Consider the following 27,715-nt stretch of genomic DNA (forward strand, 5'->3'; position numbering starts at 1 on the left):
TCGTTATGCCTTCTACATACCAATAGTGGCATCGCAGTTGCTGGGTGTGTTTGAAACCCTGAGTCAGTCGACACACACACACAGCTATTATCATGAGTTATGTCAGGAGGATCGTCTTTGACCTGAAGAATGAGAAGGAGCTGTATTAAATGTTTCCTAACCAACCAGCTATCATTATTACTTTTGACAAACAGGGAGCGAGGGGCTAAATTTAGACTTGGAAATCAGTCTCTTTTGTTGAAATGACCTTCGGCTTCGATTATAACTCATCCCAGAGACCAGAAAGCTGGCGAGCAGCTCTGTTTTGGATGCGCGACATGCATTAATACGGCTGTCACAGAGACACACACACCCTTTCCGATGATTACAGCAGGTCCAGGAGGTTCACTGAACTCTGAGCAGGGGCAGAAGGTCAGCTTATCACTCAAATTAGAGCTTATTGAAACTAAAAATGATCTTAAGACTCTTTTAAAACTTGGTGGGCTCATGTTAATGAAAATTCGGTGCACCTTCCAATGTGTTGTTTGAGACTGTTCAGTTGTGTAAGACACCAGTGCTGCCTTGGAAGGAAGCCAGAACTCTCATGGTGTAGTACTGCCTTCATCCTGTAGGTGGGAGTGCAACTCTTTCTATGTTGCAACCTACAGCAGTTGGAGATGAACCGAGTTTTGTGAGACCTAACACATAAATATGAGGAGACTGTAGTCATTTTTATTTCAGAAGTCAAACGCTACATGCTTTTATCAGCCACCATTAAAGGTGTTCGTGCGTCAAACAGCCGTGAGTCGGCGGGTGACGCTCGCGTTGAGCTCACTGGCGAGGTGTGACCAGGTATGTAAATAGGCACGGACACTTACTGTGTGACATGCCCTGACAAGAATGGATTATATTCTTTGACAACTTCACCGAGAAGTAATGTTCTCTATAGACAGGCAGGAATTAGTTGTATATAAAGTGAGAGCTACTGAGAGACGATGAGGAAACAAAACCACAGTTAATATTCCTCCTAAAAGTTAGCCGATACTCACCAAACCACATCAGTGTTTTTGGTTGTTTTTTTTCATATATTTTACTAAAATACTTTGCTGCTTGTGAATCTAGCATAAAAAATATGATACATCCATCCATAATGTGCCTGATACAAAAAAAAATAATACCATATAGAGTAATATAAAATTACATAATATAAAATACTTCAAGGACAAAACATAAACAGCAGCAGACATAGTGGACGAAGCACCGTGACGGGAGACAGAACAGTTTCCTCTGCTATCAAATCACACATCGTCGTCATCATCATCATCATCATCATCATCATCATCATCTGATAACAAAAAACTGGGATACAAGTCTCTCAGTTTGGAAAAAAAAAGTAAGGAAAAGAGATGGGGAGGAGTAAGAGTCCATCTGTTACCATTCTTATGCTTTACTCATGTCTGGTTATGATAATCAAAACAAAAGTAAATTGTTTCATTCTGCTGGGATAATAAATATCTCGGCCTCTCTGAAGTTATTATTTTTGGACGCAGGTCTTTTTAATGGGTTTCTTGAAAATGTGGAATGTGTTTTTCATGGGTTTTCTGAGGCATGGAAATGAACGAGACGTGCTGTATATTTTAGCAAATCGAGTGAGAAATTAAAAGGAACAGAATGATTTGACATTACAGGGTTTTTTTTTTCATGCAAACGCAGCGAAAACAGAAACGGACATGAGAAGAAGAAAAAAAAAACTCTCTGAATATTCCACTAAGTCTTACAGCAATCTTTCTTTTTTATATTAACTTCAACTGGACAAAAAGCGAGATTAACTACTCAACACTGACACTGTTAAATAGTGATGTGAAAAATGAACTGAATTAAGGTCCATAGTGGCCACGGCACGTCTCTAACAGTTAGAGCGGGTTGCCGGTTATGAAGACGTAGATCCTGGCCTGGAACGTGGTGAACGTCCCCTGTCTCCAAAGCTTCATCTCCACATTGATAAAGAAATCCCTCGGACCTTCAACCTGTCGATGCAAGTACACGGCGCCCGTGTAGGCGTTCAGCTTCCGGGTGCTGAAGTAGTTCTCCTCGTTCCCCTGCGTGATGCTGACGATGACGTTGTCCCCCGAGTAGGCCGGGGACGGTCCGATGCGGAAGATCTGGGCGGGGATGACGATGTTGGACTGGAAGCTGAGGTAGTAGTAGGTGATTCTCAGAGGAGTGTTTTGACAGTCCAGGTAGTTGGGACAGCTGATCCGCTCACAGCGACTACAAGGGACACGGGGAAGGAGAGGCAGCTTTACTTCACTTGTGCAGCACTTTTCGACATCAGGGTGATTCAGAGTTCATTGCGTTAATTGTCTTCCAGGGAGAGATTTTTAAGAGACAGTGATTTAAGATGGATAAAAAAAATAAATAAAAAAAAAATCAATCAATTTCAATTAGCTAACCTCACATGAACCACAAAAACAGAGCAGAGCTGACTGCATCACTCACGTGTCGGACACTTTGCGGTAGTTCGGCGGACAGCTGAGAGAGAGGCAGCGGTGCCCTCCTTGGATGTTGTAGCAGGTCTCAGCAAGAGAGCAGTTGTGGGCCCCCGTGGTGCACTCATCAATATCTACATGAAACACACAGTTAATGCACAAGGGCTGGTGTACTGCCTGCAGCTGAGGAAATAATGTGTTAGTCATGGGACGATAGGAAGTTTGAGGGGAAAGCCTTGGCGCTTAAACCGTGTTACACAAAAATGAGTCCTTGTGTGTGTGTGTGTGTGGGGGGGGGGGGGGGGGGGGGGGGGGGGGGGGGAATTGCTCAAGTAGAAAAATAAAATTAAAATTAGTGAGACAAGATTTTTAGTCCAATAAAGTTTTATAGCCTGTGTAATTACAGAGCCACTGTGAAAGTACCAATTATATTTATCTGAGCATAGCCATTACTATACAGTCTGTGTAGAGCGAACGGGTGCAGGGACATTTTATTAAAATCTATTTCAGAGCAGAACTCAGTGAGGCACAGTGCGGTGAGTGGATGCATTTGGGTGGTTCTGGGTTCACCTCTGCAGGAGCGTCCGTTCGGAGACATGGTGTATCCATATTCGGGACATGCGCACCGGTAACTCCCGGGGACGTTCACACACTTATAGGTGCACAGTTGGCCGATGCTTTGAGAACACTCGTTGATGTCTTGGGTGGGGGGGGGGGGCACAAAGAGGAAGCAAATCATGTGAGATTGATGCGTGGACTTGTTCGAACACACGCTTGGTACCAATTCGGTATTTGTGATGTGTAACGGAGCGGGGCCCCACCTTCACAGGTGTTCCCATCCTCCCTGAGGTAGTAGCCCTGTCTGCAGTAGCACTGGTAGGAGCCGTAGATGTTGGCACACTCCTGGCTGCATGGGTTGCCCAAACACTCGTTCACATCTGGAGATTAGTGGTTAGAGCTCATTACTGTCACGATTCACCTGATCAAAGGACTTTCAATGTTTTTTCTCCCAACATATAAACAAGATGTTGTTATTCAGCCAATTATGTTTTTACTGATTTGTGCTTGAAGGCATGGCGTGGTGTACAGTATAATACACTAATACCCCTAACTGTCATCTCTCTTCAGCGATAAGCTGCACAGTGGCCAGCCTTTAAATATCAGCTCAGTCCATGAAATCTAGTTCACACGCACAAGCCCCGGTACAACAACAAACACACACGGGCATATTTTCACGCACAGGTTCACAAAAAACATACGACCGCATGCACCAACATGTACACGTGGATGCACACACTCTCCCACACCCATGCAGGCAGACATTAACACACACCTTCACAGTTCTTGCCATCGCCGGATAAACGGAAGCCAGAGGTGCACGAGCATTCATAGGAGCCCGGGGTGTTCTCGCAGGTCTGGGCACACAGCCGTCCCGGGTAGCGCCAGCACTCATTTACATCTGAGAGGAAGAAGCAGTATCATCAAACCCCTGCGAGTGTGTATTGCATTTTTACCCATGTGTGCAAGTACATGTGTGCAGCTGAGCGTGGGCGCGTTCGCCGCCCTGCACGGGCCGCGGACGTGTGCATGCCCGAGCGTGCTTGTGTGCATGTCAACGAGAGCGCTATGCGAGGGGACCAGCTGCCTGCCGATAGTCTAAACACTTGAGCAGAGTCCATTATCATGAGAGTCACAACACAGTGAATCACAAACAGAGGGAGCAGCGGCAGCAGCAGGGGCAGGAGAGAAGAGAGTCCTCTGCAGCAGGAGACGTGATCGGCCCAGTGGCTACTGCAGGAGCGGGGGGGGGGACAGCAGCCGCAGAATAATAATCAGGAGCAGCAGAGTAGGTAGGCGAAGAAGAGGGTGTACAGTAGTGCGAAAGAGCGAAGAAGTAATGGAGGGTGAAAGGGAAGAGAGGGCAAAAACTTGTGTAGCATGTGTGCTTCAGCTGCATGATGACGTGTGCGACATCCAACATACCTACACACGTCCTCCGGAATGAGTCATACTGGTAGCCTGTTTGGCATTCACAGCGATAGGAGCCGGGCAGATTGTGGCACAGCTGGCCCTCTCCACATCGATGCAGACCGCCTTGACACTCGTCCACATCTACATGACGAGCATGAATGGCGAAGAGATGGAAGAACCAATTAAAAGAGAATGATAACATTCAGCTGCCACCGATTCATGAGGGAATGTGATTTTTTTTCCTTTGCTCAACTGCTCCCTTCCTTAATGTATCTCAAATAAAGATAAGACATTTTTCTAGTGTAACAGTTACAAGCCATACCGATACACCTGGCTCCGTCAGGGCTGGCGTGATAGCCACGGCTGCATATTATCTTCCTCTGGCACATGTAGGATCCCACCGTGTTGATGCAGTTAAATGCGAGGCTGCAGGGCTGGGCCCCAGCGCCACACTCATCAATGTCTGTTACAGAGAGAGAGACGAAGACGGAGAGCGATGAAGATGAAGAAAGACAGGAGAAGAAGAAGAAGAAGAAGAAGAGGGAAGACCCAGAGAGACCAGAGGGCAGCTCTTTAGCAACGCCGTGAAATCAAAGCACACATCACACGGCCACATTCCCCCGCATAACTTTGTTGTGCGTGTGCGTCTCTGACATTTTCTCAATTTTCTCATTTCTCAGAGCATTTCTTTTTACACATCTTTTACAGGGGCGTCGGCTGCCTCGACATGCCCCAGTTCCTGCCCCTGGGGGCTAATTCCACAGTATCAGTTTGTACTGGAGGCGGACAGAGGATTGGCTTTTATCCACCCCTCCACAGCCCCTTACAGCAACCTCTCTGATCTCCTGTCTGTGTGGCATTTAACCCCTCTGTCACTGCAGCCGCGCTGATTCACCTGCATGGCGTGCGTGTACACAGACTGTGATTCACCAGTGGGGACATTTCCTGCTCGGTCTGGTTCGTGTACTTCTGCGTGTGAACAAAATTGGGAATGTCCAAAAACAAAAAGCATCACTGACTGCACGGTAAAACAAGGCTGAAGTTTCTGTTTAACCCTCATACAATGACACATATTCATCTCCTTTACCCTAAACAATCACTTTATTGGGTTATTTCCCCTGCCAGAGAATCAAAACCAGAAAGAAAAGAAAAAAAGACGTGTATGGAATCATATTATCATCTCAGTCAGAAAGGGGATTTTCCTTACCCGTACAGCTCCCCTGTGCATCCTGGCTAAAGCCCACAGGACATCGAGGTTTAGGGTTGCACCTGAACGAGCCCTCGGTATTCACGCACTCAAAGCCGGGTCCACAGTTATGGCTCTGCTGCACACACTCATTGATGTCTGGAGGAGATAAACACTTCATGAGAACTGAAGAAATGATTGAGAGCAAATCAAACATTATTAGTTTCAGTCTAACAATCCACTGCATGTGTTAACTTCAGGGCATGCGATGGGACACAGGAAGCGTGTAATGCCAAACTTCACCACTGGATGGCACTGTGGTTAAATGTTCCCCATCTGGTTTTCACTTCTACTGCAGTTCATACATCATAAAGCCAACCCTGTCGATACATTGGTTAGTCGCGAGGACAAGAGACTTGCAACAACTTAGGGCCCTTATCAGCACTGATCACTCATTACTAGCAGAGTGAATGAATGAATGACAGCTTATTATTTCAACGGGATGAACGTGTCTAATGAGTCAAACCAGAGGGAGTCGCATTCAGCAGTGTGTGAATCAACTTTGCGGTAGATTATCCCCCCCCAGAGTCGTCTAACACCTGCCGACTGAGGGATCCACTCCTGTCAATCAGCCTTCCACATCTGTTTGCAGCGTATGAACCGAAGCTGGAGGGAAATCACAATCTGAAAATGTGGTGCATGCGTGTGTGTGTGTGTCTGTGTTTGCATAATGCATGAGTGTCTCATGTTTTTTAGGCAGGCCCGCACGACATCCCACTCTGTATGCTGTATCGAGGCCTAAACCAGCTCTGGCAGGCGGCCGTGCTGATATCAGCGCTGGTCTCCAAACAGCTGATAGTGATTGAGCATCCTGACACGAGCCCGGCAGGGACGGTAAGAGCTGAGTGAGCCTCACATCGACAGAGACGGAGAGAGAAAAGGCGGGGAAGCGGGATGAATGTGTGAGCGATTGGCAGTGACCTCCCAGTGAAGGTAACAGCCTCCAGGAACCCGCAAAGATCGAAGAGTTCGCGCGCTGCAACTGAGAATTCAACCTCTTGAACTCTTTGTGGTTATTTCCCTTTTATCACTGCCTGTATTCTCAGGGATGCACAACAATAATCAAAATATAATAAAAAAGGTCAAATGGGTAAAATGTTTGATATAACAGGATTATGTTCTCCAGATTTATGAAAATGTTTGATTCGTACAATCATCCACACTGATTCCTAATTATATCACATAATCAGCCCTACTGTATTTACTCCCTTGTAGCACACTCACTGCATGTGTTAGCAAGACATATAAGATAGATAATGTGCAAATGCAAAGACACTTTTTATGAACTGAAAAGTTTCACGCTATTTGAAATCTTTAGTTGTTTTTTTTAGCAATTTTTCAGCTCAGTGCAGGAAAACACTGATCCGTTCACTCAGTTCATTCACGGTCTCAAAAACTATTTAATGGATTGCTTTGAAAATGTCATGGATATATGATTAGCAGATGACGAATCCTCATAACTTTTGGTGACTTTCTCCTGACTTTTCCTGAGCACCACCATGAGGTTGAGGTTTGTGGTCGGATGGATTGCCATAAGATTTCATTCACAGATACCCACGTTGCCTGCTCAACGAGTGATTCATTCGCTCAACACTTCAGCTGATGATCAAACACCTGATAACATTCCCATCGGTCTCGGCTGGAGGCTACATTGCGTTTGCTAATCAGCAAAAGTTAGCATGCTAACAAACTGAGCTGATATGGTTTACCTGCTAAACATCTGGCTGGCGTTAGCTTTTAGCCGAAAGCATGGCTGTAGGTTTTTAGTCTTGTTTGCCTCTATTTCCTAAGTTTTGTTTTTAATACCTGTATATGAATAAAATATGAATGCATAGTATTGGTGATCCAGGACTGAAACAACCGTATTCGTATCCGTATTGATGTTTGGGTCAAGTTCTTCAATAAGAAACTGCCATAACCGGAGAGAGTAAGTCGCATCGATTTCGGCAAAATATTCGTCGGACATCTGGGCATTTTGGTTCGATTGAGCGAGAGAAAGTGAGGCCATAAAATGTGTCGTTCTGGTGGAAAAGTATTAAAGATTGGTGGTAACGATGGTTTAGAAAGACAGCTGATATACATGAAGAAGACTGCACAATTTCATTTGGTTTAGACAGATTCATTCTGTCAAGAGAAGAGAGACGGACACAATTCAGTCTAGGCCTGTGAGGTGACTCTGCTTCATTTGTAAGAGCAGGCGAAAGGAGCGTTTCTCTCAGTAAGCCATGAATAGGGGATATGATGTTTTTTTCAGTCAGGCTGGCTGGAGTGGCAGCTGTTGGGAGGCTTACCGTCGAACGCACTTTCCTGTTAAATGCTCACTTTGCCTGATTGAACATTCTTAAACTTCACAAGTAGCTGCAGATTAGCTGAGTCTCTTCTGAGCCCACAGAAGCCCGTCTGCAGTGGCACGGAGCTCTTACTTGTAAAACTCAACTTAGGGGTCTCTCTTGCTGAACACTGCTGCTGCCTCATGAGCGAGACCTCTGCACAGGCCAAGCATGGAAATAATGAGACATATTGGGAGGCTCGCCATTGCATCGCAGACTTGGGCGCCGCCTACTAAGGCGAGCCAGGCAGCTCTGGATACTGAGCATTAACAGCAAGCAAATTCTATGGAAATACATCGGAGTAATGTTTTCTTATTACTCCCTTTCGTCCTTGTGCTCACATTAAACATTACATAATGAGTGGACACGAGGAATAAAAAAAACTTCACTCTCAAGGGTGGTAAAAGTTGTAGTGTGCCTGAACAATGTGCTTTTCTGACACTGTGAACATGCAGGCATACAAACGCTCTCCTGCTGGTATTCACAACGTAATCACTGCGGGTAAGACGACAGTGCTTTGATGCTGAGAAGGGGTGGCGTACCTTCGCAAATGTCATTGTTGATCTGGTGTCCCGGGGGACAGGTGATCAGCCTCTGACAGGTAAAACTCCCCACAGTGTTCACGCAGCGCTCGCTCAGCTGGCAGGCACGCGCCGAGGAACACTCGTTTATATCTGGAGGTTCGAGAAAAGAACAAAAGAGGCTTGTGTCAGTGTGGAGAAGAGAGAATAAATAGGGAAAAGTGCACAGCAGAAGACTCCGGATGAATGGGTTTAGAGAAGGCAGGGAGATGTGTGAAAAAAAAACCCAAAAAACCACCACCAACTCTGGCCTGTGTGAGACTGTCAGCAGTTAGAAGCAGATTAAAGAGACAGGTCGGACTATCCTCTGGAAGAGAGATTGGGGCCAAGGCCAGCGGGTACAACGTCCACACAATGAGAAATGTGTCACCATACAGTGCCGCTTTGTGTCACTGCCACAGTTTGCTGCTGTCAGGCAGGAGACAGACCAGTGGTTACGGCTTAACTTAAAGATATATCCCCGGGGGAGACAGCTTAGACATAGAGCTGATCGGCCTCATGATAGAAGACACGGCCCACCGCCGTTCTGAGTGGAAATAAAGTACATATATGGGACACAGGTGGTGAGATACATCCTGATAATGCATGGGATGATCCCTTGGGTGGGAGACTGAGAAGAAGCCTCGCATTCATGTATTTTTTTTTGTCCGCATCACTGTGAGTGAACGGGGGATTAGGGCCGTATCTCCTCCGCAAATCTTGACGCTCTGATTAGAGAAAAATACAAATCAGTGGCAGACAGTCTTGCCAAATAACTCTCGTCAGCTGGAACCGAACTCCTCTAGCTGAGAAAAGAAACCCGAGTCGAGGGCTTAAATTGCGAGCCATTTTTCACTTCGGTGACCGCACAAAGTTTCCACACGCTGTCTGGGTGTGATATAACACAATGTACTCGGCATTATAGCTGCATTTTGGTTCCTTACCCTCACAGGTGCGTCCATCGGCCTGAAGGGAGAATCCTGGGACACAGGAGCACTGTGGCCTTCCGCCCACTGAGGTGCAGTGTTGCTCACACGGGCCGTTGCCTGAAAGTAATACTGTATTAGTGAGGTCAAATGAAGTCTCCTGAACTGCGGCTCCACACAACAGCGTTTAGGGTGAAATAGAGGAGAGCTCTGTGGCTCTGGGTGGGAGACAAGCACACTATTTACAGTATTGCTGTTCGCTCATTTCCTCGTTCCAGGTTGATCCCTGACCTGCTCATATTGTATTTCCTACTTTTGGCTCACGGTGTGGTAGACCTCCACCCCTGGTGTCATGGCAACCAAACAAGAGAAACAAAATGCGACCCTGAGCGGATTATAATATGGAGAACTCGTGAGAATGAGTGGCTGAAAACAAACTAACCTTTGATAGCATCTGGGTGCTTGTGTTTGACATTTGCGGCACAATTACATTTCATGGAAAGGGTGAGCTGGAAATAACAACATGTCAATCTATAGCAGCCTGCGCCGGCCTCTCCACCAAACACAGGCCACTACAGTGCGGCGCATATTCTATCCTTTGACTGAGATGTAGGGATGAATGAAAGTGCTCATCCCCTCGTTAAGCAGCATGTTTCTAACCTTCACAGGGGTCGAGTGGGACTGAGGGCTCGGTGGGAGGCGGAAGCGGTGAAGTGGGCTCCGCCGCCGCTCTGTCATCCTCCTTCAGTCTGTTCTCCTCGTCCAGCGTCTCTGCAGAAACATGAATAATCTCATCACAGGCGCGATGAATTACACTGTAATCAAGGTTTTTTTTTTCCACCTCTCAATCTACTGCGGTCTTAGTTAGAGGCTTAAACCTCGTGCAAATCCTGCGTTTTTCATCCAGCGATATGAGGCCGGCAGCTACAGATGAAAGTTGTAATAGCAGTGAAGGTAAGACAGGAAAACACATTGCCTGCAGACAAACATTTGGTTTTATTAGTGAGCCCCATTCCTCACTGTAATTTGCTGAGAGCTCTGGCATTAGTATCCTGTTGAGACAGGCTTGTGTTGGCGAAAGCCGCTGTTGATTAAAGTCTGGTGCGCTGCAGAAACGTCACATAGCATTACCTGGAAACGCTTCTAAACTGGAGTGCACACGGAGGAGACCTCCAGCTTGTGCAAAGAATGAGTTTCAAGTAGTGAAAAGCTTTTTTTTGACAACGGCGGAGATGTGATTAGCTGAGCTTTCCTGTCAGTCCAGGAAAGCTATGTCAGTGTGCGATTAAAATAACTATCATTAGTCAGTATCAGCGCTCGCAGACAGGAAGGAACTCAAAGAGACCAGGAAAATAATACACTGTGAATGTGTAGACAAATTACAACAAATGGGCTCTTCCTGAGAGGAATGCAGACTGTAAAGCATATTTCAAAGAGCAAATGGCACAGAGAGTCGCTTTCCTGTTCCTGTGTGTGTCTGTGTGTGTGTGTGTGTGTGACAAAACAAGATTGGTGGTCTTCACTTTTTACCTTGCGCACAAGTCACAGCGTCGTCTTGCAGCACGTATCCAGGGAAGCACTCGCACCGGAAAGAGCCTGGCGTGTTGACACATCTGTGGTGGCAGATGTTGCCCTCGTACATCAGGCACTCGTCCACGTCCTCCGCCTCGACGGGACCCTCCACCGCGTTCTCCCTATCCTGCTCCTCGCCGATGGAGAAGGCCTCTTTAGGGTACGGGCTGTCGGATACTACGACACAAGGAGAAAGTGTTTGTGTTCTCACAGGCAACATGAAAAGTGCATTAAACAGTCAACATAGTTTTATTACTTACTGCAAGAAGGAAAACACCTGCTGAATGTCATAATTACAGGGAGGACAAAATGGCCGCAGTGTAAGGAGGATTTCTTTTCTTGTTCCTTTTTTAATGTGGTGTTATTTTTGCAGGGATAAATACACAGCATCAACCACCGCCACATTAGTTACACTCCGCTTGCAGAGCCCTTCTTTAAATGGACTGTTTAAAACAAGCTGCACAACAACGTGCACAAACTGCCATCAATCAAAAGTAAACATCCAGATATATTGCAGTATAATAATAATATATTCACAACTTTATATAGCACCTTTAGAAAACAGAATTCACAAAGTGCTTTGACAGACAGAGCAAAAGCAGGACACTCAGGGTGATGATAGAACAGGAGAAATGCTTCGACGGCCGAGCCAAACTAGGAGAAGTTAAAACGAGAAGGCGAAAAAAAAGAAAGCACAGATACACATACATACACACACACACATATATATATGCATACATATTTACTGAATATACGTATACACAGATCAATCACCCATCCACAGTGCAAAATGTGGCGACCTGGCACCAAACCCCCCCCAGATTGCAATCTAAACAACTGTGTGTAGTAGATCAAGCTGGTTATTGTTATAATTAACGTCGTTCTTTTTGCTTTGCATGTATGTTACAGGAGGACGTCTCGCTATATTTCCTCTGTTTTCTATGAAGCGGTGACTACTCCCAAATGAGATGGACAAGAAAAATGAACTAACTAATCATAAATAAAAGAAAACAACCGATGTAAAAGCGCCTAATCAGTCACAACCTTAATAAATAGAAGTAGCAGCCAAACCAAACCAGAGCTGGAACACTCAATAATGGTTATTGAAAAAAGATTTAATGCAATGCCAGGTAGGCAGACAGGCACTAGATCTACTACAGGGGTGATCTGAGCCAGTATACTTTGTTCTGGGAGGCCAAAGAGGTGCATCATTTTTCAACATGGTTGAGGCGTCTCACTGCAATGCTTCCTTTTAACAGCTTGTGGGAAAAAATGTGGTTGTCTTCGGTTTAAATCAGTGCTTTTTCCATCCATTTAGATACGCTGGTAGTCAGTAACACAGTAACAAGAGAAGCCAGGATAAGTTGCAAGACAGTAAGTTATAACATACTCCAGGTCAAAGCAGCCTCAGCAACTAGTCTACACATTCAACAACAAGAGGGAGATGAAGAGGGAGAGAAATCCACCAGACTCCCATATAACATCGCTCAATTTTGTGAATTGCTGAAATAGGACAAACTTTATTAACTTAGTAAAAAAAAATTATGACTGATTCTTAATTATTTGGGTCTTCTTGTCAATTCGGCAAATGTTGTATATAAAGGTATTTGTTTCCTGTGTCCGTTTGTCCCCAGCAATGTACAGTTTGAGTTTATTCGCACACAGAGGGCAAATGTGAGATTTGTTTCGACTGGAATGATGAGATGCAAGTTGTGAATTAACAGACTTCAGATCCCTAAAGAAGTATGGTAAACTGAGGTGAACAGCCTCTTGGGTTATGACAATAAATTTGAGGATGAAGACGTTTCATGGAGGGTGTGAGTGGATCTGCCTGTTTGTCGTTGTTACCAGAGACTCCAGTCTGCTGTGAAGTTCCTACACTTGACTGATACATCATGTGAACATTCCTGGTCTCACGCTCCCTCTTTCTCTGTGGTCCACATGATCACACTCTTTCTCTTTCTCTGTCTCTCTCTCTCTCTCTCTCTCTCTCTGGTTCTCTCCCTTTCTTTGCTGCATCATCCATGTTAGCAGTGCACCAGTGTTCACTCCAAGCCCCAACCCAACTATGTCCCCTCCCTTGGCAGACAGCAAGCTTGCATTAGCATTTTTTTTTTTTCTGTCTGAGCGTTTGCATGTGCGAATATTTGCTGGCAGTACCTTTTTTAGGCGGTGCGGTTGGGGCGAGAGCTGGCCTCTCTCTGACAGTGTGCCTGTCGTCGTGATCCACGGCTCTGCTCTCGTCCCCCTCGCAGCAGGTCAGAAAGACGCGTCTGCAGTGGAAGCCCAGGTACTGGTGGGCTTCACAGCGATGCCCCTCGCTGCGGAGCTGCAGCCCCAGAGAGCAGCAGTCACAGCAGTCCTGCAGGTGATGTCACACGGTCAGTCTTTACACAAGTAGTCACGGGCCACGTGACTCATAAGAGAAGCTGCTGTACTTGGAAAACATTTATAAAATCCCTTTAATGAAAATGGTAACAATCAGTGGTTCATGTTAATTGTGAGGTTTGTGTTCATTCTTTACAGAAATTACCACACCGTACTGACATCATGGTCCGAAGAGGGTTACTGTCCTTGTTGATCCCCTGCCTTTCCAACGAGTGCCACCATGAGGTTGTTTTAGTTTTGTTAAATGTCACAATATGGGATGGGCTGACATGAAATGTTAATGGTGCCACGAAGATAAATGCTAATGGTGATCCTCTGAGTTTATGTCTGATGCCGACATCAGGTGAACTCTCAAGATTTCACCTGATAACTGGTCACTTTGTATTTCACCTGATAACTGGTCACTTTGTATTTCACCTGATAATTGGTCACTTTGTATTGTATTGCATGTAGCCTACTTATTAACAGACATTAGCATGCTAACGTGCAAAACTAAGGCAGTGAAGATGACAAACATTACATGCTGAACATCACAAAATATAAGAACTGTAAGCATGTTAGCATGCTAACATTAGCATTTAGCTCAAAGCACCACTGAATTTATCAGTTCTGGAATGTAACTTGGTACATCTAATCATTTTTCAAATATTGTACTTTTACTCCACTTTATTGATTTGATAACTCTAGTTACTAGTTACATGCTGCATTACAGCCAAAGTAAAACATTTTTTTATGAATTTATTTAATGATCAAAACCGATCAAGAAACTGGGATTCTGATCAGCAGAAAAAAACTGAATATTGGATCAGATAATCAAACAGGCTGATAAACATTCGATTCATACAGTATTAACATCAGTGTAAATATTAGCATGAATTAACTTGTTCTTGTACTTTTGATAGGTAAGTACATTTATTATCAGATACTTTAAGACTTTGACTTTGATATTCACATGGGTGACTTGCATATTTTACCAAAGTAATATTTTAACACAATATTTGAACTTTTAAAAAGGAATGCCTTAAGGTTTTTTTTGTTTTTTTTTACAAGTCTGATATTTTAAAAAAAGCCACCAGCACGGCTCTGGAGTTTCCCCTGATGAACTGAACTTTGCTTGTTTCGGGCATGAATGTTTACCGCTTCTCCTCTTGCTCTCAGCCTTTCACTGTTATGCTGCAGTTCTCGGCAAGATCACCGCTTAGGGTCCAGGGGGCGTAGCGAAACATAAAACTGAAGTAATGTCCACTGTAATGCACCGTGGCTGAAGATGGCATAACACTACTAAATCTACAGGGGTCCAATAGTGAGGTGGTGAAAGTCAATATTTAACAGCTGTACTGCAGGACAGAGTCGGCATTGACCCCGTGCTGCTCGAGGGCCTCTGGGCCTGCTGAGTAAGTACCCTTCAACACAAAGGTCAGATGTCAAATTGGTGCTTTTGGGAATCCGGGGGAACGCGATACAGTTGCAAAGTCACCACGACTTGATCCCCCCTATTAACAGCCATAATAGCGTTGTGTCTACCGGTGCTACTGTTTTACCGCATCAATTATTACTCCCCGTCTCGGCAATTCGGAGAGGCCAAACAATTGACTTCTGACATTTCCAATAGCTGAGGGCTGCTTTGAAGATCGTAAAGCTTTAAGGCTGCAAGAATCCTCAGCTGTAATTGGCCCTAAATCATTTTGTCTGAATTCAATAAGGTAATTTAATAACAGGGAATTGGCACCACAGCAGTAATGCTCAGAGGAGATTTTAGAAATAAAAGTTGCTGCAGGAGACTCTTACCTTCTAGACAGACTCGTACCATCTACACGTGTTTTCAGTTGGGCCGTATAATAATGCATTCATCATCTGCTAATTCAGACTCTGTTCTCTTAATTGCTCTTAATTTGAAATTTACGACGTGATTCAGCCCAGTCTGTGAACCCGGTGAACCGTCTTCGCCCCTTTGCCGTGGTAACCCCTCACAAATACTTGCCTTGTAGGAGTCCTCGCCACATTTATCGCCGCCGTCCTGTTGACACGCATCTCCTGCTTTGGCTGCGTTTATTCCGGCCAGACATCGACTTTGTCCGAGGGAGCCCAGGCAGCACTGTTGTTGGGCAGTCCTGGCAGAGAAAAAGAGAAAAGAGAACTAAAGTGAGGGGTGAGTTTGGACGGCAACTGTGGCCCTCAGGCAACGACGAGGTGGGCCGGCTATTCATCCCACGGGTGCTGCTGCACAGCTGACTGAAATGTGTTTTGAAGTTTTCTTAAATTTAATTAGAAGGAGAAATAAAAAAATCGAAATCTTAGAACTCTGAGGACCTTTAAGTGTTTCCAAAGGAATATGAGCTTAAATACATTAAAAAAAAAAAAAAAGAACATTTCTTTGTCATTATGTCATTTAACAAATCCATCTTCAAATTCAGCTTGCCGAGAAGTCAAATGAAGCAGATAAATGGCCTCGCACACAAGACTATTTAAGATGATTTACAGTGTGCAGAGCTAAATGACACGAATGGGCGTTTAATAATGGCCTTACCAGCAGATGGAGTGCCTATCTCTTGTGGGTGGCTCCATGTTGTTGCAGTGGCCATTAGCTGAAGCCCATTTCTCCCCTGTCTCACAGCAGGTCTCCACCAGCTCCTTGGCAGACACTGTAATGAAACACAAACACCCAGTTCCAGTTTTATCCCACTCGACGCAGCCAGTGTTTGAGGGGAATCACATCAAATGATGGTTAGAATTCAGCCGGAGGAGGGCGGTTAGCATTTCCCATCGTCTAGTTACAGGATATTTTGTGGTGGAGCTGGATTTTCTTTGAGGAACACTTGTCCTGGAAGCTGCAAGTTTTGGTGACTGTAGCGAGCACAACAATCTGTGTTTCTCTTTTTCAGACTTCCTGACTTCACTCTCACTTCCATTGGCAGACAGTAGTATGAAACCAAAGACTCTTGTAATTACATTGAGAGAAAAAATTTTCTTTCTTTCTTTCTTTCTTTCTTTCTTTCTTTTTTTGTGTTAAATCCTGGCTAATCAGAACTGGGGCAGAGAGACAGAGTAACACATTAGCACTTCATTTTCAAACTGGGTCAGGGAACAGACGGGGAAAATGTATACGTGTTCCTTCAATAACAGGGCAGTGCATTCCAGCTTTGATTTGTGGCTACTGTAGGAGACAACTCATGACACTCAGTCACACCGTATTTGGATGCGCACGATACATGACATATTTGTGTTGCACTGAGTGTTTTAACTTTGTTTTTTTAACACGTGTTCTACATATATTATGATTACTAAATGAAATACGTAAATGCTATGCAATAGATCACTTTTTGGCTTTAATGTATCAATCTGACGCCAAAGACGGATTGCGCAGTGTAATATCCGTGTAAAAATGACACCATCAGCATTTAGATTGGTTCCCTATCAACCCTGCTTGCACTCTGCTGTTCAGTCTGCCACAGGGCTGGGTCTGTACCGGAAAACGTGAAGGTCGAATTTTGGCAAAAGAGGAAGCGAGTGTGCCACCGCAGTGACTAAAACAGGAAGAGACATTGTTTCTCCCCGGCTGCTCTCCCCCAAGGTGTGGAGTGGAGCAACAGGGATAACTGTGGAAACTTTGCAAAAAAGGTGAAAAAAGGTGAAAAGGGAGACAGAGACCAAGGACGGGCGTTCACTCACCAGTGAGGTGTCACACATACATACGCATGTGTTTCCCCTGAACCAGCACATGAGACATGACGGTGGTGGTTTCTTTCTACGAATCCAGTTAAATAACAAAACCTGGCTACTTATTAGTACAACTGGATGTTTCACTCAGTCTTTTCGTAGCACTGAGATCGGGATTTCTCGTTCAAACTGGGATTCTTACGGTCTTTAAACAACCACCATAGCGTATGAAAACGATTGATGGTCTAGCTCACTAGTTCGCCAACTTCCTTCCTCACTTTCTAATGTTTTATGTAGTGTTTCCCGTGTTTTGTTCTGGTAACTAGAGTGGTTAAAGTGGATACAACGCCTTTGACAGGTGACCAAATGCACCTTTACCTTGGATAAAATGTAAAAGTACACAACACCACAAAATACTTAACACAAGTTCTGGTTGTTTTTTTAAACATTTCAATGCAGAAATGTTAGCTACTGTATTGCGCCTTTAATCACTCACTCAAGGCATGTTCCGCTAAGTGAGAGCAGAAGTCACGCAGCGGAAAGAAATCAAGAAATAATCTTACTGCAATTTAAAATAGATGAGCGCCCCAGGTTAGTGTTGTATTTTCACTTCTACCATCCGCTTCAGTTTTGCTGAAACGACTCTCCGCGGCTCACCTATGGGCCATGCAATAAAGGCCGAGGCGATCGCTCAGAACGGACCGAGCGACTTGCTGCAGCGTGCATAATTTAAAGGTTCACAAATGAGAAAATCTAAACCTTGAAAGGCACAACGACTCTTTGATACCTAACTACAGTATCTGTGCCGACCGTGCACGTCAAACAAAGTCCCTTTGAACCCGAGTGAATGTATATTAAAAAGACAGACGACGCAATTATTCGTCCTCCTTCTTTTGCCCCCTTTTCATTTTCTCCAGGTGGAATCAGTTCACCCGCCATGAACATTATACAAGCTTGCTCCATGTGTCCATACAAAATGAGGGATGTATACAGAGGCAAAATGCATACAGCTCATGACCGTGTTTACACAGGAAAATGGCGACTGGGAATGAAAACAGTGATAAACAATTTTAGCCGAGCTACATCTTGAGTCTCTTCCTGTCTCTTTGACGGACCTTCTAATTAAGGCTGTATCGCGAGTCGCTCCATTCAGCTGTGCAACAATTAGCTGATTTATTGTACTCGCACAATGGAGATCTAACATACACACTTCAAAAGGTGGCTAAGGAGCGTCTCTCTGTTCCAAGGCCTGTCATTATATCTTACCATTAGCCTATACAGCATCAACACCAGGCACAGAACTGGTGACATCACACCCTCCGAAAATATGGAGCTAGAACAACAACCAGAAAAGGGGGCAACTCTCAACACGCCTGGAAATGTCATAAAGCAGTGTGCCGCCACTAATCAGGGCTCATGTGTCTTTGCTTTTTTGTGGACTTGGCAGTGATTTACAATACAGGTGGGCCCGAAGGGGAACAGGACCAACACTGTGTCCATGGCATACAAACTGATGCGGTCGAACGTGTCAGATGATTGATGCTGGAAACTTAAAAGCACGCGTTCCCTGTTTGCAGGCCTGCGTGAGGCTCTGGAGGGAGTGACACAGTGTTCCTTTCACCTTCAACACGAGCGCTCGCAGAGATACAGTGTCTTTTGAAACACATAATCACTGTCCAAGAACAGCTGGCTGTGACATAACAGGGAGGACTGCTGTCACCATGACTTCATTTCCCAAAACAACAAAATTTCAGGTTTCGATTATTGACAAGTTCTGCCTTAATCTCCCTGAGATTGCGAGCCAGCCGTCACGTATCCATCCTCTCTGTGGTGGGGATCAAAGAGGATGCGAGGCTTCAGTCTCTGATTAACTCTAAACAATTTGGGGCTGTTTATACTAAAGAATGTGAGTTCAGCTGCTGCTTTAAATATTTGAATTACCTGGAATGATGAGTTTAAAGTCTTTTAAGTTTTCGCTTTTGTGAAACAATTTTAGGTTGATTGAACTTGAGAAAACAAATTTAATTGGTAATAGAAAGCTTCTTTGCTTTAACCTAACATTCTGAAGTAAATGATGATCGCATGGTGTAGTGGCTGATTTACAACATCTGCATACAGATTGGTTCCCCATAAAAGCTCACTTTCACTATGATATTATGCCTGACATTGGGCTCAATTTATCTTGCAAAAAACAAAGGACGAATTACGGCACAATGACAGCGCGTCCCCCAATGAGTAACCAAAACAGGAAGGTGCATCGTTTTCCCTGGTCACTATCCCGAGGTGGAAAAATGGAAATAACTTTGGAAATTCTACACTGCAAAAGACAAAAAAAACGAAGAAGGCTAGGGAGGAAAGTGATCAAATTCAAGATGAAACAAGAGCGGAGACGGACGACCACTCGATGGAGAGTGCCGGTGTTGTGTCGAAATCTGGTTTCTGACTGACGTGTGTTTTCTCTTACCAGCGGGACTTGAGATGGTTCAGACTTACCTATCAGTGAGTTACAAACTTTTAATGTGCCTTTTAGTATCATTGAGACTGGGATTTCTAGGCCGAATCGGATTGGATTTGATTTGATTCACAGGGTTGATTTTTTGCTTTGGACAGTAGCCTGGTGTTTAGCTTTAGCCATGTTGGTAAATCTGTCTGTATCCCCCCTACGTTGTTCAGTCACACTGACAAGTATCACAAAAAAATATACATTTCTGAGAATTTTCTCAGTTTGAAGAATCAGTTCTTCATTTCGTAGGCCAATATGTTTCTTTAGAAACTAGAACTCTTTACTGTATATTCATGCGATTCATCATCTCAAGTCAAAAGGAATCATGTTTATGAAGAGGTAATGAAGTATTCTGAAATAAAAAAAAGTAAGTTTAATCAGCTTGAAGTAAATAAAAGGGGTATATTTAAATTAATTAGAAAAGAAAACTGTATGATGCCAGAACTTGTCACCAATGGAGCACTAATTTTTTTGTCTCCTGAAGATGCTACACATGTCCTTGACATGCCCAAGCACACACACACATGCGTGGCATTACGCAACATCAGCTTTAGCAAATGATTTTGCATATTAAATTGGTTAAGTGTATTCCACTGCACGCGTCTGACTGAACATTCTCCAGAGTCTCATAATCTAAACCTGCTTCCCGTTGCCTTATTATGCCTTATATATTCCGAGGTGTACTCACAGACCAGAACACAGGAAATCTGCTGATTTCATGCCAGAGGAAATCTATCCAAATCCCGATTTTGGACCTGGCGTACGAAAAAAAAAAACACAGAGGAATGACATTACCTAACTGGCTGCTATACAAGTGCCATTAAAACTAACTATTTTCTGCTTCAGAAATCATTATATCAATGAAGCATAAACACAAGTGCAAGATTTCATAGGAGAGATTTACTGTATTTCACAGTTGCTTGTACTCTAAGTTGGAAAACATCTGTATACAGCTGCACTTTGCCTGTGTGTTAATGACAGAAATTCACACGAGTTGCTCGAGGCAAATCTGTTATTGTGTTACAATATATCATCAACCTCTCTCTACTTACACAGTGGTTGTCTTTTTATGAGCGGTTTCCTGGATCTGGAGCAGATGGGTTTTTTTTTTTTACTTTATTTTTTTTATTTATAAGCATGGTTGACATGTGGACGAGGCGGTTTCTCAGTAAGGACACGTTGTGGACGGGACGCTCGCCAAAATTCCTAAAGAATACTCGGAAGGCGCCCTTGGATTGACCAGACAGAGAGCTATCTTCTTCAGACTTATCTTCACAGTAGCGGTGCGGCTGGAAAGGAACTCTCACACGACCAATCTCTGGAATCCACCCTGCGTTTCATCCTAAGGAAAATTATACATCCGCTCAGCCCGCTCCCCATAGGCAGCATGTTGTGACAGTGCTGCTGATGAAAACAAGCACGTCTTCAGTTATCCCACCTTACCTCAGACGATTTCTGCGCCTCGGTTCGTTCATATCATCCGCGTCTAGCATTCCTCCGGGGTCAGTTTGGTTTGGCAGTGGTGGAAAATAACTGCTGCGAGCACATCTATCAAGTATTTTAAGCACAGTCTACCGATCAGTGTGTAAAGTAATTAGCCCCACCTTTACAAGCTTAAACATTAAAGCGATGAACACCTTAATATATAAATGAACAGAATCCAATCATGTACATTTTTCTCAAATGGACCAATCTGCAGAATGAGTGATGTTTTTCCTTTTTGTGCTTTCACTCTAAAGTCATGGAACGTGCTTGTAACAGAGTACTTCGACAACGTGTTACTGCTACTTTACAAGATCTGAGTACTTCTTCCACCTCAGTGGTTTTGGGGCTTGGTAAAATAGGAAGGGGGGAAATAACTGAGAGCAAAACGTGCGGAGGTGTGCTTCAGATGAGATGATTACTGGGAAGATTGGGAAACCAGCGACCTCACGGGAGACGGGTAATCACACCGGCTCATGAGGGAGTAGTGAGTACCGTCTGGCAATCACGCCACAACAGTGGTCTCATTCATCACATGGGTATTATGCCGCTCACAGGTACAGCCCCCAAGAAATCCTATACCAGGTCCAGCCCAGCATCAGACAGCCTAAACAATCCCATCCCCCTTCTGAGCACACACTGTGTCTGGCTGGAAAGAGAGAGGGCAAATGAGCAGGAATTATTGAGTGAAAGAAAGAAAAAAAAAAAACAACAACATTTATCTTGGGCCGTGTTCCACTGCAAAGGCAGACCATTTATGTTCAGTAAAAAAAAAAGTAGTTGAGGCCGTTGATATTCATGCTTTCTCTTTTCCCCTCCAAATAACTAAGGCATAGTCTACTAATAGCACTGACAACAGACACCAGTCCAGACCCTTATCAGCTGGGTTTTACTTGTGCTCTAACATGTCACCGCTCTGGAAATCCTCCTTTAGTCCAATGACCTTCACCAGTGAAACCTCCATCCCACAGAGTCTTCCGAGCAGCCAGTTGGCTCCTTATCCCGGGAGAAAAACCATTCCTACTTTAACCTTCAACTCGAGCTGTCTTCCATGAAACCATCATTCAGATTTGAATAGCTGGATCTTATCCTAATGCGCGTTTGGACGGTGTGGAAAACTTTTGAGGACGTGTGTCAAAGCAAATATCTGTTTTATTTCCCCCGAGAAAGGAGGTTCTGTATTGGCTCGCAGGCGTTCAGTTTCACATAAAATGTGTCGAGGCAAACGGCAACAAACAGTCCACTTCCAACCTATTCTCTCCAGCTCAACGCTGGTAGAGGTACCTCTGGAGTTCACTCCCTGAGACCCCTCACAGATACATTCATTATATTCTACACATACCTATGGAGGCCAGGTGCTGAAAGGAAAGAAAAGCCCTGACAGGTCTCAACACACATCGTGCTGTAAAGTAGGTTAACTACGCACCTCCAGATTGCGGTTTGCCGGACAGAACGCCACCGATAAGACGGCTCTCAAAATCCTGAACCAACTTTTTAAGTAACTCGGTCACTGAAAGGGTAATACGAATGAAATGACAAGGCTAGGACATTTCACGTATGTATAATTAAGTCCACTCACTTCATATCGAAGTCTGACAATATAGTGAAAGTACCTTGTGCCATAAAGCCATAATGTACAGGGGGAGTTATGATCTAATTAGGTTTCACTTGGCAGGAAGTTTATGAATCCTTTACTCTTATGGAACTGCATAAAGTCACATTGTTCATCAAAGTTGAAGCATTTGGATCATTACACGGCATTATCAAATATCTTTATAGAACCTAACATCATATCTCGGAATAAGAAATGTACATTTTACAGTGTTACCGATCCTCTAGATGTCCTTGTAATCACTTCTTCATCTGCTCTCCCTGCCAGTGCCTGCAGTAAATTGGCCTATATGCCCTGAAGGGGACAGATCTGTTTGAGAACCTGCTGATCACATAAAAAGATCCAGGCAGGAGGCAAAACTCTCTATGGTGAGAAGCAGGGGGAAGAAATTGCAATTTCAGCTGCTCTGACAGGATTTATCAGATATGTTAGAAAGCACAACGATATAAATACAGCGCCAGGTTCAGTATTACTCGCTATTTACAAACCTCTAGAGAACGAACAACAGCGTTCTCTCAACTTGAGTGCATGAAAATGACTTCATGCTAAGAACGGTTCTTTTGTCTTCTGAGTAAGGTAGATAAATGCTATCTAGGGAGAACAGCCCTGCCATGGACAATTGTTTTTCCTGGACGGCTTCCAGCTTGAGTAGAGTGATTATGAATTCTTCCTATAAATACAGGATGTGAGAGGAGGAAGAGGAAAATGTCTCCTGAAAAAAGTAACAACAAACATTTCCATCACTAGGCCATAAATCATCAGACTGTGATTTATCGGGACGAGGCCCTTGAATGGATCAAAGGACTCAGCAGCGAGTTGGGACACGGGTCAGTATCGGTTCAAACTCTTTAAAATATGCAGACTTACCTTCTGTGTCTCCCCTCTGGTAGTTGTGGAGGGTCTGGGACTGTCTTCGAGGCTGCTCTCCATCCTCTCTCATCCTGACTGGAGCTCTGCTGGTGGGACTGAACTGAATTGTGGGATGTGTGCCCCGCTGCTCCTCTTTACCGAGCGGCTGCCTGCGCTCCGTCGACACTATGCCGTCTTCCTTATGGCCAGCAGAATGGGAGTGGCCCTGACCTCTCGCGCGGCTGCCCTGACTGTGTTTATGATGGTGCCTGGACCCCTTGTTTGCCTGGACTGTGATTGTTGTGTCTTGTTCGGTGCCATCTACCACCCTGCCTCTCTCACTGTTATGTCTAATGGTCCTCTCAGCGTTTTCCTGTTGTGGCCTGTGGTTCTCTGTGGCCACTCTCGGTGTGGTTGTTAGCGATGTTGATGTTTCACTTTCACGAGTCTCAGTGGTTTCTGGATCCGTGTTATGTGCGACCTCAGCCTCTCTGCTCCTCTCTGAATCTGGCTTTTTTTGTGTCTCCCTCAGCTCATGTCTCCTGTCATCACGGGAGCTGAGGGAAGTGGAGCTTGACTCTGGGTAAGCTGGTGGTGCTGTAGTAGATTCCAGTGGTTGGGCCAGATCTTGGATAGTGGAAGACGTTGGCCCCGCCAGGGTATAGTCATATTCCTCTGTGCCAAAACTGGGTGGGTCCGGCTTATACAGCGGGAGAGTGTTTCCCAGTGCCAGCTTGGAAAATGGCTCAACGGGGCTCGTTTGTTGGCCTCTATGGCGACCGCTAATGTCTCTCAAAGGGTTATTGTTTTCAGTGGTCGTTACCCACATGGGCTTGTTAGAGTCACGGATGTCACAATCGGGGATCGGTGAACACATTAACCTTCCACCTTCATTCGGACAGTGGCAAACCTGGCATTGGTCCATTTGAAAGGAGTGCCCCGCGTCATATTTCTTGTTGCCATGGGTACAGCCAATTCGCCCGCACTGAGCACATCCATCCGCAGGTTGTACAATATCGATGCAGTTGGGGGGAATTTCAGGGCACGGAATAAAACGACAGCTTATCTTCCCCCCTCCCTGGGGACAGGAGCATTCGGTGCTTCCGAAATCCACGAAGTAAGATTCCCCCGCTTGGACTTTCCCTTCCTGGAAGCCCGCTTGGATGCAGTCGTAGTACTGGTAGCCCTCGCAGGTGCAGCCCCGTTGCGTGCAGGTGGGACAGCAGGCTCCCTTCGGTAAAACCGTATCGATGCAGTCCTGCATGTCAGGACAGTCCACACCTGTGCAGTCTTTCTGGCTCAGACCGGTGTCCAGGCACAGAACCGTCCAACAGAAAAACAATGCAGTACTCGGGATGTTCATTTTGGAGTAAGAGAATGAAAATCTGTTTTCTTTAATGTAAGCGTCTCTTCAGGCTCGATTCTAAACCCAGATGAGAATTACTCTCGTGTCTTTTAGCCTGTGAAAGTAAACAGTGGTTAGTGACACAACATATTTACGGTGCAAAGGTTGTCTGGTACTCAGCTTGATAACAATCAGTGCCCTGTTATTTTTGGTACAGTTTTCGCAGTTATTATCAGAAACACATGTTTTGACTTAATAACCTGTCTGCTTTAATTTGACCACCTGCCAAGATTACATATTTTTTTCATGCCCACATTTCTGACACCACGGGGGATGAAAGCTGCGGTTTATATTTGATGGCATGTGAAAATATGGCCAAAGGTTGTCTGAGGGGAAAATTGTGAGTTGCTGAAAACACAATGCTGAAATAACAAGACCTGCCTTCTACGACAATGTTATTGTTTGCCACACTTCCCCAGAACACGGTGGGATGTTGTGCAAATACGGCATTTGAGTCCACTATTAATTTCTGCCTTTAACGGCTGATGAAGGATGAACCGTTTCAGCAAACCTGCAGGAATAACACACAACTTACAGTGTAACTAGCAGAAGTAGTGCTGTTTGAAATATGACATATTGTGATGATTAAAGTAATATAAAGTTGAAAAATGAATGGATCACATGAGATTTCTGGGGCTTTTCTTCATAGAGACAGAGTGACCGCAAGTGGGAATATGACAGGCTTGATCCTGTGAGTAAGTGATGTGACTTCAGATCGCGGAGAGCAGATTCCAAACCAGGTGTTTTCTATTTCACTTTTCCTGTTTTTGCCCCGCTGCTCGCATTCGTGCCAAATCCGCGAGAGGCTTGTGTGACACTTCACGCTGGAAAAGTTCAAAATGAGAGATTAACTCAGAATCGTTCTGCATGATGAACTTCTCCTTCAGCGTTTCATGCAACAAATTCTCCTAACCAATTACAGTGGTGCTCTTTCACAAAACTGTTTTGTTATCACATTCTTCCCCAAACTGCCTGTCCTTGGGACGGATTCCCACCGCAAGAGGAGCAGCTACAGGAAGCCAAAGTAGAAGACAGAGAAGTGCAACATACAGTATCGATAAGTGCTTATACTCTTGATCTGTTGCAAAAATAATAAGACGTGGAAACCTGGTTATTTCAAGTGCATCTGCCTGGCTGCCTGTGCACTGGTATTGGGAGATCTAATTCCAGCCTGTGCACCGGGCAAAGCATGCAGTGCATCTATTTAGGATGAATAAAAATAAAGCCTAGAGGCCCTTCAAAATAATCCCACCAAAATAAACACAACATCTGCAGCTCGGTCAGTCTTCATACAACAGGCAGAAGCCCAAAACAAAGTGCACTGCAGCTGCATTCAGAGAATCAATGATGCCTTTGTGCGCTGCGAGTTCTGAATCATTTTACCAGATCTTGGGAGGCTTTTAACAGGCGTGTTGCCCACTGCTATGGTGTGTCGGACCCAGCCCAAAGAGCGCCCGGACTCTGTGTGTGTTTGCCTACAAGACATTCATAGAGAGTGAGGGACATTTAAACAGGAGAAAGAGTCCACTTGGTGATGAGGAAATCTGATTCACCGAACATGAGACTCAATCTGGTTGTTCCTTTATGAAGATTTTGATGGGGCTGTTTTCTGTGAATGAAAAATAGTCTGTTGGCTTGTTTGTACAGCTATCAGTTCCAGGAAAACTTTACAAACACGGTCATTGTGTGCTTTTGCCACTCCAGTAGCCAAAAACTGACCTTTATCCTTCAGCTCGCTCTCTCTCTCTCTCTCTCTCTCTCTCTCTCTCTCTCTCTCTCTCTTTCTGTCTCACACACACACACACACACACACGTACGCACGTGCAAACACTGTGTGCTCCAGCATCTACTGATTGACATCTCCATGACAGGTAATGGATAAAGGAACGACTCGCTTATATATGGAAGATTCTTCGAAAAGTGGACGCACTTTTCGCTGTCAGAATGAGGACTTTGTCTACACTTTTGGTGATCAACCCATACTTCTTTTTTTTTTTTTTTCAGGGCTTCAAGTGAAGTCGTACAGGCACGCAGTGAATACAACCTCACCAGCACCCGCATTATATAACCCGGGATAGTAGATTTAGGCTACGATAATTTGCCTCTCAAGTGAAAAGAGGCTCAAAATGTAACATTACTGATCTAAATCTAAACATGTTGTCCGTATGCGCACATGACATATCCAAAGGTGCCCGTCAAGTTGAGTTTAAACCGCTCAGTGTGTCGCATCACAACTGAGAAAGCGTTTTCATCCCTAAAAAAAAAATAATAAAAAATCATGTTACCTACCTTGCGTCTCTGACCTTGCGGCGCAGCTCGTGCTCCAAAAAGGAAACTTGTGCGCGTAAAGTTTATGTCCTCCTGACTCCGACTTGGGAGGCTGGGAGCGCCCTCCGTTCCCTCTTTTTATGGGGGGAGGGCGGGACAAAACTTCCATAGAATCACATCAATTCCTTCTAAACGGGTTCTGTTCCCCTTTCTTCTGCAATGCAATCATCCAAAGCACGAGAAATGACTTAACATGGAGCGACGTCAGTGGAAAATGTGCGTTGTCAGCACATGATGATAGGAGAGATCATCAGGATGCTGTGAGAAGAAGAAATAGTGCCTCTGATCGAATATTACAGTTTGTAGTTTGTTTTCACACGTACCCCATGTTCACAGTTACTGAGTGTATTTACAGCTCCACAGCTTCCAACCAAGAGCCAACATATTTATCCTACTGATATGCTGTTTACTCCCAGAG

General features: G+C 44.6%; 1 protein-coding gene across 2 annotated transcripts; it reads right to left on the minus strand.

The window, feature by feature from the left end:
* Positions 1 to 689: 689 nt before the first annotated feature.
* LOC115585490 (fibulin-2-like) lies at positions 690 to 27,388 on the minus strand. Of its 2 annotated transcripts, XM_030423891.1 has the most exons (17): positions 27,259 to 27,388; positions 23,583 to 25,024; positions 15,989 to 16,103; positions 15,443 to 15,572; positions 13,234 to 13,435; positions 11,032 to 11,250; positions 10,162 to 10,272; positions 9,520 to 9,621; positions 8,558 to 8,689; positions 5,647 to 5,784; positions 4,762 to 4,902; positions 4,452 to 4,580; positions 3,802 to 3,927; positions 3,290 to 3,406; positions 3,039 to 3,167; positions 2,479 to 2,602; positions 690 to 2,250 (listed from the first exon to the last, which is right to left on the minus strand). In XM_030423891.1, exons 2-17 carry the CDS (start codon positions 24,925 to 24,927, stop codon positions 1,893 to 1,895), a joined length of 3,618 nt encoding a protein of 1,205 aa, XP_030279751.1. In that variant the 5' UTR covers positions 24,928 to 25,024; positions 27,259 to 27,388; the 3' UTR covers positions 690 to 1,892. The 2 variants fall into 2 exon arrangements, with proteins under 2 accessions (XP_030279751.1, XP_030279753.1); XM_030423893.1 differs by lacking the exon at positions 8,558 to 8,689.
* Positions 27,389 to 27,715: the final 327 nt, after the last annotated feature.

This window comes from Sparus aurata, chromosome 7 (genome assembly GCF_900880675.1).
Source record: "Sparus aurata chromosome 7, fSpaAur1.1, whole genome shotgun sequence".
Classification (NCBI taxonomy): Eukaryota; Metazoa; Chordata; class Actinopteri; order Spariformes; family Sparidae; genus Sparus; species Sparus aurata.

Coding starts and splice junctions, on each gene's coding strand:
- LOC115585490 (XM_030423891.1), bottom strand. CDS start 24,927: ATGAACATCCCGAGTACTGCATTGTTTTTCTGTTGGACGGTTCTGTGC. Junction 4,903..5,646: donor TGCACAGGGGAGCTGTACGG/GTAAGGAAAATC, acceptor TCTCTGTAACAG/ACATTGATGAGTGTGGCGCT. Junction 2,251..2,478: donor TACCGCAAAGTGTCCGACAC/GTGAGTGATGCA, acceptor TGTCCCTTGTAG/TCGCTGTGAGCGGATCAGCT.